The following is a 15,807-nucleotide window of genomic DNA, read 5'->3' on the forward strand; positions in this document are numbered from 1 at the left end:
TGTGAGATCCCGACCGCACGTGTGTGGGGCCCACTATTCAGAAAAAGGCCACCTTGGCCCTAGTCGGCTAGGGATGGTCTCTAAAACCCCCAAATCTCAGCTTGATCCGATGTACGGTTTGTGCGTGGTGCTCCGCCGAAGTTTCAGCTCGCCTGCGGGCCGAAATCTGGAAACCTGTTGTAATGAAGAAATCTGATGCAACAAAAGAGTACGGATGGTGGGAGAAAATGGAAAAAAAGATGGAGGATGGGGGTGAATCGGGATCGATGTGGCTTTGCACCACGGTAGTTAGCCCTTCGAAAAGGGAGGGCTTCGCACCCACTTTTGAATTCTTCCACAACTCACGAAGAGAGCAGAAAAATAAAGCAGAATTTTTTTTATTAACTTCAATGAATCAAAAGAACTACAAGGGGTGCCTATTTATAGGGAAAATTCTATACCCCAAAACTCGAACCATGTGCGCAACTTATTACTTGGCAATGAAGTAAACTAAAATAAAAACCAAACAGAAAAATCTAAAGCGTTCACAATGTTCTAAATAATAGCAATAAACAACACTTAAAATATGAAATCAATCCGACGAGTGGGCCACAATCATGAGATCCCATGATGGGTTTTTCTTGATTATCGGGCCCAATCTTTTGAACTAAACTTCGTCTTCTAGGTAGGAGGCCCTCCCTGGACGTTGTCATCGAGACAAATCGATGGTGGGACCTTCCTACTCGGTGCGTATGTGCGTAGGTGAGGCGGCGTGCGTGCGCGTGTGCGCGAGATGTCCCCATCAATTCTCCTCGGCTGCGAAGATTTCGCCACTGGCGAAATAAAACTCCTAAATCACTCCAGGACCTCAAGATCAAGTCTCTGGAGCTCCCCCGCAATGAGCCACGTGTTGTTTGAAGCTGGGCGTGACTTTCACTTGACCAGGTACTTCTGAAACTTGCCATCCGACGTTAAAACTATCTGATGGTCCAGGATATCCTCTATTTCCTCTCTGGGTGTGTGAAGGTTAGGTATAGGAGGGAGTGACTGAGAAGAAATGTCAGGAAGAATAGGTATGAGACGTAGAGGCTGAGAAAATGGGTTGGGATGGGTAGGTATGGGAGGTAGAGGCTGGGAAAATGGGTCGGGACGGGTAGGTATGGGACGTAGAGGCTGGAAAAATGGGTCGAAAAAGTTAGGGTATAGGACGTAGAAGCCGAGAAGATGGGTCAGGACAGGTAGGTATGGGAGGTAGAGGCTGGAAAAATGGGTCGAGACGGATAGGTATGAGAGGTAGAGGTTGGAAAAATGGGTCAGGAGGGATAGATATGGGACGTAGTAACTGGGAAGATGGGTCGGGACGGATAGGTATGGGAGATAGAGGCTGAGAAAATGAGTAGGGAGGGGGCCATGGATCATGGAAAGGTCTGATGAATCAGGATGGTTAGGCGAAAGGCTAGACAATGCATCAATAGTCCCTTGAAATGCAACTAGATCCTCCACATTGAATGTGGAACTAATTCCCATGGAAGGTGGAAGATCTACCTCATACACATTGAGACCGTTTCGTTTTATAATTTTGAAGGGTCCAGCGCTACGCACGTGTGACTTACGAACGGCCCTTAGAGGGTACCGCTCGGGGCTGATGCGGACCATCACGGAGTCCTTTACATTGAATTCTTTGAAACATTTATGCTGGTCTGCAGAAAATTTGTAATGTTCATTATTAGTAGTGATCTTCTGCCTGATTTCTTGATGCCATGAATGAATGTGATGCACAAAAGACTCTGCAGGCTCTGATGGCCTATGGGACAGTGACATATGGACAAGATCAATAGGTTTCTCAAGTTTATAACCAGTAATGACTTCATAAGGACTGAGACTTGTGGACCTATCGATGGAACTATTAAACGCAACCTCAGCTGTAGGTATTATGGTGCCCTATGTTCTGGTGTGCTCTATATCCCTCCTAGGGGGAGACTCATTCGGTAGATCATCAGGAAAGACATCACGAAACTCATTTACTACCGGAATGGCCTATTAAACGCAACCTCAGCTGTAGGTATTACGGTGTCCCATGTTCTGGTGTGCTCTATATCCCTCCTAGGGGGAGACTCATCTAGTAGATTATCAGGAAAGACATCACGAAACTCATTTACTACCGAAATGGCCTCAGTGGGTAACTCTATACTAGCCTCTGGGGCACTCTCTAGCCACAACGCCGTACGTGTTGTGTCACTCAAAATAGTGGTCTTGATGCCCCTGTTGGGGTGGGTGTACGGGTGCATGCCCATGACTGATTCCTTAGCCACCTCCATTCATTGGTCTATCCTCCTGGCCACTCGCCTGAGATTGGACATCTACCCCAATGCTAGGATTTGTCCTGGCGGAGGCCTTTAGTTAGGTAAGGCGCGCATCAAATTAATCAAAGCGTTGGTCTATATATTGTTCATAGCACTTACCCAAATACTAGATTTGCTGGGACAACTTGTTCATTGACTCTAGCAGTTGCTCCATGTTTAGTGTAGGGTGCAAGCCAAAACCATGACCCGTACGTGTGGGCATACACTGGCTAACTCAACCTAAGGACTTTCTATGACGACTATATGCGTCTAAAAACTAAATGACCCTACAAGACTCTATATGAAGGAGACTATACACCGTTACGAAAATTCAGCTATATATATTAGGGGCTACGGTTTTCTAGTAGCTATATATGATGGACTGGATGTATGAATGACTCAAACAAACTAAACCCTAAATATGTGGTGAATTCCCCTACAAGAACCCTAGGCTCTGATACCAGATTTGATGCAGTACATGAAATTAAATATGATATGTGAGATTCATGCTTAAGATCACATTAGTTCAGAAACAATTACACAAATTCCATATCCCACATGAAAGTCCAAACATTCAATTAAGGGGAATCTATGCAGGTCTAGGCTTACACATGATAGGGCTGAATCAATAAAAATTATGAACCAAACAATACTCAAAGATAAGAAATAATCATCCACGCATGCATAGTAATCAGTCCCTAATCCAAAGGATTCAGAAATTCCAATTGGGGGAACCCTAAGGTAAGAAAATTGGCAAATAACTTAGGGAAAACGTAATCTAGGGCTAGGATTCATGAAAAACGGCCATGAGAGGATAAAAGAGGATAAAAACCTGAGCCAAAAGACGATCCCGCATGTGGACAGCAATAATGGCTAGACGGACGTGCGTGTGATCCCGGCCGCACGTGTGTGGGGCTCATTATTCAGAAAAAGGCCACCTTGGTCCTGGTCGGCTAGGGATGGTCTCCAAAACTCCCAAATCTCAGCTCGATCCGATGTACGGTTTGCGCGTGGTGCTCCGCCGAAGTTTCAGCTCACCTGCGGGCCAAAATCTGGAAACCTACTGTAATGAAGAAATCTGATGCAACAAAATGACGAATTCGAAGTACGGATGGTGGGGGAAGATGGAAAAAAAGATGATGGAGGATGGGGGTGAATCGGGATCGATGTGGCTTTGCACCACGGTAGGTAGCCCTTTGAAAAGGGAGGGCCTCGAACCCACTTTTGTATTCTTTCACAACTCACGAAGAGAGTAGAAAAATAAAGCAGGAATTTTTTTATTAACTTCAATGAATTAAAAGAACTATAAGGGGTGCCTATTTATAAGGAAATTCCTATACTCCAAAACTCGCACCTTGTGCGCAACCTATTACTTGGCGATGAAATAAACTAAAATAAAAACCAAACAGAGAAATCTAAAGCGTTCACAATGTTCTAAATAATAACAATAAACAAAACCTAAAATATGAAATCAATCCGACGAGTGGGCCACGATCATGAGATCCCATGATGAGCTTTTCTTGATTATCGGGCCCAATCTTTCGAACTAAACTTCGTCTTCTAAGTAGGAGGCCCTCCCTGGACGTCATCATCGAGACAGATCGATGGTGGGGCCCTCCTACTCCGTGCGTATGTGCATAGGTGAGGCAGCGTGCGTGTGCGTATGCGCGAGATGTCCCCATCACTTTTTATGATGCTATCATAAATGTGCAGGCCGAGTTTACCACACAAAGGCAAACCAAGATAAGAAGTAGGGAGAGACAAAGTATCATTGCCCTCATAAGACTCTAACAAGTAAAGCAACGAAGTATCATAGGATGATCTTTCTTACTTTGAGCAACATGTTTCATTGAGTCTAGCATTTTCTATTCCAAAATAGTTCTTCCAACTGGTGAGTTGCTTGAGCTCTTTTACTGTGTTACACTCCTACAATTTCTGCAATTTTCGGTGCTCAAGGCATTGTGTTACTTCGTACAATCCTGGCATTAGAACTGCACTGGAGATTTTCATTTAACCATTTTTTGGGTGTCAAATTCTGCCCTTTATACATGTGGCTAGCACCCTGTAGTCCTAGTTATGGAAAGCATAATCCATGACTACTAGATTAGGCCTGATGTTGAGCTTGGAGAACTTTGGGTTGTCTGGATCAATTAAGATTCTTTAGTTGTCATCAATTCTTGAAGGATTTGCTAAATGTCTTGGAGTACTGTTCTTTACTTAGGAATAGGTTATCTACATTGGATCATGATGCAGGACAATTAACCACTTGCTTTAAAAGCTCGAACTGTTAGAGCATGGTGAATTAATCCCTTTATCTCATAGCCCAGGCCCCACATCTCATGGGTAGGTCCTCGGCCAAACCCCCCTCGTGGGCCCCAAATTACATGGGTCCGCCTCACACAAGCCACTCACCCCGAGTGTATCCCTGCATCCCACAGGCTACCCTACTTGAGCCCAGTGTGAAATGCCCCTACATTAATCACCCCCGGTGAGGAGTCTCGAACACGAGACCTCCCTCGTGGGCCTCGCCCACCCCAAGTGTGCCCTTGCTTACCATAGGCAACCCCACTCGAGCCTGGTGTGAAAATGCCCCTACATTAGATCAGTTTGAAAGAGCAGAGTTCTCTGGTTTAGAATGAGGTTAACTCCATCAACTTTACACCCTGATCCATAGCTCAAGGGGTAGACTGAGTGAAAGATACCTTGTTTCAACACTGAGGTCTTGGTATCGATCCCTATGGGGGTGGCTAACAGTGAAGTGTGAACTGACAGTGGGGTGTACTAACAAGCCAACAAAAAAAAAACAAAAAACTCCAACTTCGTTTCAGTCTACCAAGCTGTTATCGTCTGTTAATTACTCCAAAGCATACCAGTTGGAGTTCCTTGAAAAATATGTTAAAAAGGATTTTTTAAGAATGTTTACGTCATGACACCAGTAAAAAAGATGTATGTTCCTGAAATCATTTATGGCTTTGTGGATGTTTCCCTTTGTGTCTCTTATTGGGTGGCTGACAATAGATTGTTGCTTCCGTAAGTAGAGGGCAGATGATCCATAGAGCCAGTAGAAATGGAATATGGTAGAGTCATCTCTCCTCCACTGTACACATGACAAGGTGACATACCATCTGGGAGCTGTCCATCTAGTTTTCCCTACTTTGGATCGAAAATAGTTCAAAATAAACAAAGATTAGATGATTCTAGCCTTCTGATGAGGGACCATCAAAGCGATAGAAGAAAGCAGAAGTGGTTAACAGTATACATACGGTGGAGGTAAGTGAAAAAATGGTGAATAGGGCTGTCTGATATATGCAATTTCTGAAATATTAGGCCATCCATGATAGAGCCCATTAGATAGACGGTCCTGATTGATGCATCATCCTGCCACATTATAGAGCAATGATGCCTCTACCATACTCCGGTTCTACTGACTCTACTGTATCCTCTCCCTATGAAGAGAGACGCCGTTCGCCTTCTTCTACAGTAATCTTGCATCTCAGTTGATCTTAGATCTTGGTAAATTGTATGCTTAATTTTCAGTTGATCTTAATGTCTAGGTAAATGCACTGCTGAATTCTAGAGAACCAACTTTTAGAAAGAAAGAATAACTTCTATATTATCGTATTCTTGTATTTGACAGCTGAGTTCCCATGACATTGCATTGTTTAATTGAAATGTGGTGTGTTCTGTTTATGCCTGCAGCAAGCTTTAGTGGGCGAGGGCTCTGGTGAAGAGCAACTCTTTTCCTCAGCTAGTAGCCTGACAAAAGATGACATCAGTAGTGAACTTGATATATACCTGCAAAATCTTAAGGTATACTTATCTCACCTCTCTCGGTTGCCACATAATCTAATGGGATGATCATTTGATTTCACGTAGCTTTCCTCAATGAAATATCAAAGTAAAATTTAGGAACATTCTAGGATTTCCATTAACTGAAAGGTCCATGGCCTTGCACTGGTTTTTCACTTCTTTGGAAAGTTGTACTTTGTAAAGAGTAGAAAATTCATGCAATTGCCTCCACTTGGTACCCTTAAAGTTCTTTTTAGTTGTAATTTATATTTCTCCCATCATTTTAATTTTTTGATTACTTGGTTCTACTTATTAGAGTGGATGGCGGAACATAATTCATGCAGCTGAGCCCAACTAGTTGGAATAAAGCTTAGATGATGATGATGAACTCAGTTCTAGTTGTTTTGATTTTTTTCTCACCCCTTTTTGTAGGATCATTATGGGTTGGTGTATTCAAGGGAACTGACAATAAACCCTCAAATCCATAGACACCAGGTCCTTTTCTGTCACTTTATAAATTCTTGTTATCTTCCATTGTTGATGATCCAAATGGTTTTGGAAAGTACATTTTATTGTTGGGGATTTTATAATTCCTCATGTATTCATCTACTTAACAAGATGTTGATGCATCTGGGTGACTACCTGGTTGATCAAGGATTGGACCCTCACATTGCATATTAGGTGCTAATCAGACCCATTCAACTATCTTTTTTGTTTTTGTTTTTTTGAAATGTGATGATTCCAAAAAGGCTAAAAAATACAAAGAATTACAAAGAGGGACAACAACCCCAAGAAAAATTCAAACAGAGTGATCCCCATAACCCAAGAGATCAAAGCCCACTCAAAAACTTAGTACTTAATTCGTCTCAAAACATCCTCCATTGTCCCCACTAAAATTGTGGAAACAACGGTTGTTCCATTCCCCCATAAAACCCAAACGCCCACTAATAATGCCCATCTCCACACCTTTTTACCTAATTTTCCCACCTCTCTCCCATGCCAAGCCAGAAAGAGCTTACTGATTGACTTCAGCATTTACCCAGGAAACACCGAAAGAGCATAAAATATGATCCCATATGACGCTCGCAAAAGGGCAATGAAGGAAAAGATGATTGACAAACTCCTCATTACACAAGCAAAGAGGACATGCATTTGTGATTGCCATGTTCCTCTCCCGTAAATAATCCAAGGTGAGCACCTTGTTGCTACCAACCAGCCAAGCTAGCACAAGATACTACGGGGGAGCCCTACAGGACCAAAGTAAGGTAGTGTGTGCCCAACCACCACTGGGGGAAGGTTGATAGAGCAAGCCATAGAAAGAGCGAGTGTAGAAAAGCCCTGGCTTCTCAATCTTCCATGACAACGAATCTGTAGATGAAGGAGAGGGCAAGATGCCTGCTAGCCTAGATGACAAGGCAACAAAATTTTCCTCCTCCCCATGTATGGGGTTTCTCCGGTAAGAAAGGGTCCACATCGCACCACTGCCCATCGTTGTGAAGCAGTTCACAACTGAGATATTGACCCGGGGGATAGACTATCAATCCTTGGAAAATCATCGTGGAGAGCCCTATCCCCTATCCAGACAGCATCCCAAAATCTGATCATCGTCCAACCCCAAATGAGAAATCCACCCCTTGAACTGATTCCTAAGCTTAGAAACTCCTTTCCACAACGTTGAGGCCCTATATAAAGAAGAGCCCCTTGTCCACCAAGCCCCTTCTCTTAAGCCGTACTTTCTAGACATGACTTCCACAAACCGCCTTCTTCTGTAGAAAACTGCCAATGCCATTTGCCCATGAGAGCTTCATTCATCACCTCCAAGTTCTAAATGCCTGCTCCACCTTCATTATAAGGCTTGCAAACTTCGCCCATTTCATTAGGTGGAACCTTTTCTTCTCCTCGGCCCGTGCCACAAAAGTTGTGCCTAAACCAATCTAGGCTGTACTTTCTAGACATGATTTCCACAAACTGCCTTCTTCTGTATAAAACTGCCAATGCCATTTGCCCATGAGAGCTTCATTCATCACCTCCAAGTTCTAAATGCCTGCTCCACCTTCATTATACGGCTTGCAAACGTTGTCCCATTTCATTAGGTGGAACCTTCTCTTTTCCTCGGCCCGTGCCACAAAAGTTGTGCCTCAACTGCTCCAACTTCCCTAAGACATCCATCATGCATCTGAACGAGGATAAAAAGTACAATGGTAGATTCGCCAAAGCCACCTTGATGAGTGTTAGTCTCCCACCAAGACAAGTGCCGTCACTTCCAAGCAGATAACTTCCTTTCCGCTCTCTATGACCTTATCCCGCAAATGTTTGGGAGGCTTGCCAATGCAAGGAGGAGGGCTCAAGTATGACAAAGGAAAGGTCCGCCTGGCACCCAAACACCTCCGCCAGCTCCCTAACCTCTTTCCCAGAGGTGCCAACACTTAGCATTTCGCACTTGGATGTATTCACCTTAAGACCGAACACTGCTTCAAAGCAACAAATCACCTTTCTTAAATTATCCACTTCCGGTAGCTTCTGCATTGCAAAACTAGAGAGTATTGCCAACAAACTGGAGATGGAAAATTTGAAGTTCCCCTCTATCCACCTTAAGCCTGCTCGTGCGGCCCACCTCTAAGCTCCTGGACAACGTTCCGTTCAAGGCATCTGCTACCACCACAAAGAGAAATGGCAACAACGGGTCCCCCTGTCTTATTAGACCATGCAAGGATTTAAAGAACCTTCTTGGCACACCCTTGATCTGAACTTATTCTCCACTTGAGCTGAACACGAACCAACTCAACATATAGTCCAAAAACCCCACTCAACGTGGCTGTGTGCCTTTTCAAGGATTGGGACAATCCGACTGTCCAGATTGAAGATATGAAAAATCCAACTGTCCCGATTGTAGATCTTGACGTTATTGAGGGTGTAGAATGGTCTGATTGATGATCAGAATCCGATCGATGATCCTTGTCTGGGGCCCAATGCTTTCAGGTGGTGAGGATGAGCCCACAATTCCAGATGATAAGCAGCTATGATCGTGCATGTGTGTTTGATGCACATATAGCCACTATATGGTATACATTCATGCACTCTCCATCCATGCTTTGGCTTAAAATGGTTCTGTTTATGGAACTAGAAGGCCATTGACTCCTATCGAAACACTGATCTAGAAAGAGAATGGCATGAGCTATTGTTATTTTGGTTGAAAGATGGATCTTTACATTGGAGTCAATTAATTGGAAGCTTACAATCAGGTATTTTCTTTTTGTAGGTGCTCGATGCATTGGCTAGTCTTTTATGTAGGTCAGGTATATCTGCAGAGACATTATGGGATGGTGGTTGGCTTCTACGCCAGCTTCTTCCACACAGCGAGGAGGAATTTAACAGTCACCACTTTAAATTACTCAGGGTAAGATGATTAACCGTGTCTTTCTCAAATTTTATGTGGATATTGAAGCTCTTTGCTGATATCATATCTAAGTTTGATTGGTGGCATTTCTATTGTCAAGCTTTAGCTGTATGTAGCCCAGTTGACATGAATGCATATGTAGTTTTTGCATGTGGCAGCCATAGTAGTTATGTAACTCCCTGTACACATGTAAGGTATGTGATGCGAGGCAGCTCACATGCACAAAACTGTGCCATGTATACAATTTAGTTTTAGCACATGGGTTCAAGCCATATGCATGTTTGTGAAATGGTGGCCCTACATGACACCGATGGATTGGTTGGGTGCCTATTTAAGGCCATTTCTATGCACTGGAATGCATACCTGGGCTTGGTTATTGCTGGTGCATCTCTTCTATTTTGGATGAGGATTCTCTAACCTTTGGCTTGGCTACTTTGGTTTTAAGCCCTTGCATGGAGTCTATGGGCACTGTACATGCATGATAGCATTGTTACTGCAGGCCTAGCCCACAATTTGCTGCAAATTTCTCTGTGGGTAGTGTGGGCATTGTTACCCCATGCTGCTGTCTGTCAAACAGTTTTTTTTTGAGAGATGCTGTCCGTCAAACAGTTGAATATTCATACTAGCTTCCTAGATTCTCCCTCTGATCCAGAGGCTTGCTAGTATGTCTAAATATAATAGTGAAGGGGCAATATTCAGAGCGATTCAAGGTAACAAGTGCTGTCCCTAAAACATTAGACTTTTTCTTCACCGGTCTAGTGGTTTGTGTTCAATCTTAAAGTCAACCAAGGATGCTGATGCAACATACTTGGATCTCTTTATCATGTACGAAAAACTCATTATAGCAGTCATCCTTCTTGGAAGTGGCTTTTTAGGTGAAGCTGCAGAGGTTTGCTTTCTTGGGAAAACATTAGAACATCTACCATGTTGTAGTGTTGTATGTGATATCTTTTTTTTTTGCCCTATTTTTATCTTCTTTATTTTCTAACTTTTTTTTCCTGAACCTTTGGATTTTTTAAAGTATTCAGAAGAAGCTGCTTTTGGCACATCTTAGTCGTGCAGTATCATTTATGCACATGCTTTTGCTATGAAACTACTTTTCTTATTGTTAAAGTGATACTTCACTGTTTGGAGTGACATGGTAAGTTTCTTGGTGCACAGGATTCTTACAGTAACTGCACTAATGGTCTTATTGGTGAAATCAAAGGAAGCTGGTGTGATCTACTTATAGCAGTTATGATGGATGAATGGAAGAAATGCAAAAGAGGTACGCATATGAATTCTGAGGGTTGATTGATGAGAACATGTGGATGTGTTGGGTGACGTGTGAATCACCTTCTTATTGCAGCAATTGAAGCTTCGTCTCCTCAAAAAGATCCTAAGAGCATACTATTGCCTCCACACACTTGCTCCCTAGATGGTTCGTTAGACTGACAACTTGCCTCTGTATTGACAGCAAAATGGAACTTTTTAATCAGGCCTTGCCATGGGTAGATCTCTCTCTTTTTATTATTTTTTTTAAATTTAAAATTATTATTTTTCCTTCTTTCTTTTTCAGGCGATTCATCCTCTGCTGGAGGCGAAAGAATGTACGAGACAGTTAAGGTTATGTCGGACCTCATGTTGATTTTTTCCTTATCACGATAAAAAAGGCATTAAATTAGATCAAATAGGCCTTACTGCAGAGGAATCAACACACACACAATCTATCTGCCTCTGTGTGTGTGTGTGTGTGTGTGTGTGTAGTGATCCAAACCGGTGTTATTATACGAATTGTATGACACTTGAGATTGAGAGAGAGCCATGAGAACCCTTTGCGAGCTGTATATGCAATCTAGGCCATACAGCCAGTTCCTACGAGAAAATCTCTCTCGTTAGAACCCTTTGAGAGCTGTATATGCAATCTAGGCCATACAGCCAGTTCCTACGAGAAAATCTCTCTCGTTAGAACCCTTTGAGAGTTGTATATGCAATCTAGGCCATACTGCCAGTTCCTACGAGAAAATCTCTCTCGTTAGAACCCTTTGAGAGCTGTATATGCAATCTAGGCCATACAGCCAGTTCCTACGAGAAAATCTCTCTCGTTAGAACCCTTTGAGAGTTGTATATGCAATCTAGGCCATACAGCCAGTTCCTATGAGAAAATCTCTCTCTCTCTCTCTCTCTCTCTCTCTCTCTCTCTCTCTCGTCATACAATTCGTATAATAACACCAGTCTGGATCACACACACGCGCACACACACAATGATCCAGGCTGGTGTTATTATACGTGAATTGTATGACAATCAAGAATGTACAAGATAGTTTGTCCAGCTGCGGTCTATGACAATTCGTATAATAACACCAGTCTGGATCACACACACACACACACAATGATCCAGGCTGGTGTTATTATACGTGAATTGTATGACAATCAAGAATGTACAAGATAGTTTGTCCAGCTGCAGTCTATGACAATTCGTATAATAACACCAGTCTGGATCACACACACACACCCAATGATCCAGGCTGGTGTTATTATACGTGAATTGTATGACAATCAAGAATGTACAAGATAGTTTGTCCAGCTGCAGTCTATGGTCCAGTGATTCATACTGAGAATATGATGGATCTTCCCTGGATGGAATTTTACTTGTATTTCTTGTCCTATCCACCTTTTTTCCTGCCCAGAAACTTAAGTCTTGGATTCTCCCATTGAGGATACTCTTGGGTTGTGGTCCATCCGCAGTGGGCCTATTGGGTCCCATTCTCAATCAATGAACCATGGGCCCAATTTTACAAACTGTAAATGTGAGGATATGTTGAGCATCACAAACTTCATCCTTTTTTTTCAATGATGTCAGGGTGTTCCTGCCCCATTTTGAGGTGAGACTATTCCAGATACATGCAATCACCTGCTAACCATGCAATAACTTCATCCTTACTGCAATACCGAGAGTAAAAGTGTACTTTTGAAGTTTGAATTAGCGAATGTGTTTCTTTCTATTCAATGATTGAAACCAAGCAGTCTGAAAGTGCACTTGAATGTCTTTAATTTATATGCATCTGTATGGGTAGTTTCTGTTCATGTAACTTTGTAGCTCATGGTTTCACTTCTCATGTGCAGGTGTTTGTACTTCATCATCAACTTAGAATTTTCTGTGGTGGAGGGACATTGCCTGATCAATCGCCCGTCTCTTCTCCGTTGGAGCCCCCTGTAAACTACCGAGCGAAAAATGCTGGCCTGGATGTTTTAGTTCCAAAGCCCAATATCGAACTAAAGCTAGGTTAGTTTTGATGTGTGTTTGACTTCTTGCCTTTCTTTCTTACCTAACAACTCAACAGATGATGGGGCAATGTTACTACTTCATGGTGTGGATGATCGTGGCTGTTCATCAAGAAGGTCCCACCATCCATGCATGGCATGGAATCACATGCAAATGGGATGTGGTTAATCAATCCATTTTAACTGTCCATTTTATTAAATGTGTGGTCCACCTGGTGACTGGACCAGCTTGAATTTTGTGGCCAGGGCATAGACATGGTGTGTGCACGTCCCACCTTATGAATGCCTGAGGACTGTCACGCTTGTTATGTGGGTACATTTTGGGAGTATGATTTACAGTCATACTCATTCAAGCGGCCATCACATTTCTCTTTACTGATAAACTGATAAACCAAAGTGATTGATGGTTGTCATCTGCAGTTGATGCGGTGCCTTGTAGAATTGCATTTGAGAGAGGGAAAGAGCGTCACCTTTGCTTTTTGGCAATCTCTAGGGGAACATCTGGGTGGGTTGTCCTTGCAGAAGAGTTACCCCTTAAGCAGAACTTTGGAGTTGTTCGCGTTGCAGCACCATTGGCTGGCTCAAATGTACGTACACATCTTTTTCCCAATTTTACATTTCAAATGCCATTGTTTCTGGAGTTTTCCTTCCTGAAATTATCTTGAGCTAACATTGTTCACTCCAACAAAAAAAAAAAAGACCCTTATGTAGCATTTTGGTGCACAGCCAAGTCGTTGTTGATGGGGCTTCCAAATCACCTCAATAAGCTTGGGGTAAATCACCTCAATAAGCTTGGGGTTTGGGTAAAATACGTAAAACACAACCTGCATTAAGCATGGTTGTACGTAATACACAACCGGCATTAAGCATGGTTGTATTTTCCCGCCTTTTCTGCCTCATATCGTGGTTGATGTAAAAATGGGGAGGTCCCGTTCCAACCAGGTTTGGAATTTCAGCAAGCTCAGTAAGCTTGGGGTTTGGGTACAATACGTAAAACACAACCTGCATTAAGCATGGTTGTATTTTCCCACCCTTCTGCCTCATATCGTGGTTGATGTAAAAATGGGAAGGTCCTGTTCCAACCAGGTTTGGAATTTCAGCAACCCCCAAAAAAAAAAAAAAAAAAAAAAAACCAAAAACAAATTTCATTGACATAACTCGAAAACAAAGATTAAGATGTAAGCAAGCAACCCTTCCATCGCTCCTGCTTGGCAAGAGAATTGCCATGCCTTTTGCAGCTCTAGGTGCATAGGAACAAATAGCTCCCATCTTCAAGGATACAACCTTGATATCAGAACTAAGAACAGGTAATTTCTAATACCTCAGGTCTGCTGAGGTGGCTTACAAAATGGCCTTATGGGAAGCTCCTTCAATAATAATGTCTCCATTAGTTGCAAACTAATTGATTACCAGAAAAAAAAAAGTTACTAAACGAATTGATCATTGGGCCCCACAAAATGGCAAAATCAGTTTCTCTCTCTCTCTCTCTCTCTCTCTCTCTCTTGGTAGTTGCAAATTTCTTTTTGCTCAAGATATGCTATTATAGTTTGATGGGACTTAGTATCAAGCAATTCGAACACCATATTTACATGATTCCCCCCACAGATGTGAAGTTTTCATTTGTTTGTGAAAACAGAAAAAAGGGTGTGGAATCTATTACCATTTCCACAGTTTTCCTAAAAAAACAAGTAAAATGACTTCGAATAAAATAAAATAAAATAAAACGAAACTAGGTTTCCATTGTTTTGAGAGAGCTCTCACCATTTGACCTTTGACCCTTTAACACTTGCATGGAAATCTAAAAATGATCCATACTAAAGGAACTGACTAGTAGAAGCCATTGTGATTGTGCTGATGATAACTTGTCTTTTCTCCATCAGCCCAGAATAGATGATAAGCATCCAAAATGGCTACATTTGCGCATCCGACCGTCAACCTTACCTTTACTGGAACCCACCAAGTTGGGCACCATTGGAATAGCAAAGGCGAAGGCTCTGATTGATGGGAGGTGGACCCTTGCTTTCAGGGATGAGCTATCTTGCAAGTCTGCCGAGTCTATGATACTTGAGGAGATGAATTTACAGTCCAGTGAGGTGGAGAAGAGGCTAAGGCCTTGGCTTGATCTCGACAAGCCTGTACATTCCATACACTCTTCTTGCCCGGGAAGTGAGGTGGAGAAGAGATTAAAGCCTTTGTTTGACCTTGATCGGCCTGTGCATGCCCGAGCCCCCTCTGGCTTTGTTACAGAAGCATCGTCAGGAACAACTCATTCTTCATAGGCCAAATTTGTGGAATTCTCATCTGTAGTTGCTTTGTGGGTGGAAAGTGTCATTGCCTTGTGTTAGTGAGCCCCTTTCCGGCTACTCTCAAATCCCTACCTACCCCACGTGCCAGTGTGCTAGATCAGCACAGTTCATCAGGTGGACCCATTGCCTGTGCCTTGACCCCAAAAAGTGATCACATGTTGTGTACAATCAACGTCGACCTTGTTGTCATTTTTTAACTCTCCATTATTTTCATACATGTGGCCAACCTGATGACCAAATCATCCAATTCCCATGCGGCACGTAGTACGGCCCACCAGTGAATGGATTGGACCTCACACGTGCAACAATGTCACATCGGCAGGTCAGGGCTGCCAGCAGCCATTGCATTGATATATATGAGTACAGACTGCTCTTATGCACATTATTAGTTCCATAGGGCAGCCTTCAGAAACAGATGTGGGGCTGCAGCCATTGAATCATCAGTGGGTCAATGCCATTCTTTGTATATTATCTCTTCGTTCCTTGTGCCCTGATTTTGTAATATGTATCTTATTCTCAGTGGTCATTCTTTAACATAAGAGACCCTAGCAGGGGGTCTTTTTCTCTTTTGAGCTCTGATTCTCTCAGCGTATTTGAGATTTCTGCGCCTATTTTTTTTCTTCAATTCAGTGAAAAAGTACAAGTGTGTAAAATTTAGATCATGAAATATTCAATATACAGAGCGTGTGAATTGGGAGGGATGAGAAATTAAGAATGATGCTTTGCGTTG

At 42.7% G+C, this 15,807-nt stretch overlaps 1 protein-coding gene across 7 annotated transcripts in view; it reads left to right on the forward strand.

The window, feature by feature from the left end:
- LOC131217260 (protein TRANSPARENT TESTA 9) overlaps positions 1-15,807 on the forward strand; it is a 30,682-nt gene extending 14,875 nt beyond the window's left edge. For 4 of the 7 annotated variants that reach the window (XM_058212132.1, XM_058212134.1, XM_058212137.1 and 1 more), the window contains 9 exons: positions 6,021-6,131; positions 6,543-6,605; positions 9,370-9,507; positions 10,669-10,774; positions 10,856-10,927; positions 11,066-11,112; positions 12,613-12,772; positions 13,192-13,358; positions 14,652-15,807. In XM_058212132.1, coding sequence (XP_058068115.1) covers positions 6,021-6,131; positions 6,543-6,605; positions 9,370-9,507; positions 10,669-10,774; positions 10,856-10,927; positions 11,066-11,112; positions 12,613-12,772; positions 13,192-13,358; positions 14,652-15,050 — 1,263 coding nt within the window. In that variant the 3' untranslated portion in view covers positions 15,051-15,807. Of the gene's footprint in view, positions 1-6,020; positions 6,132-6,542; positions 6,606-9,369; positions 9,508-10,668; positions 10,775-10,855; positions 10,928-11,065; positions 11,113-12,612; positions 12,773-13,168; positions 13,359-14,651 lie in introns of all 7 variants that reach the window. The other 3 variants (XM_058212136.1, XM_058212133.1, XM_058212135.1) reach the window with 3 other exon arrangements.

The sequence above is a fragment of the Magnolia sinica genome, chromosome 10, assembly GCF_029962835.1.
Source record: "Magnolia sinica isolate HGM2019 chromosome 10, MsV1, whole genome shotgun sequence".
Classification (NCBI taxonomy): domain Eukaryota; kingdom Viridiplantae; phylum Streptophyta; class Magnoliopsida; order Magnoliales; family Magnoliaceae; genus Magnolia; species Magnolia sinica.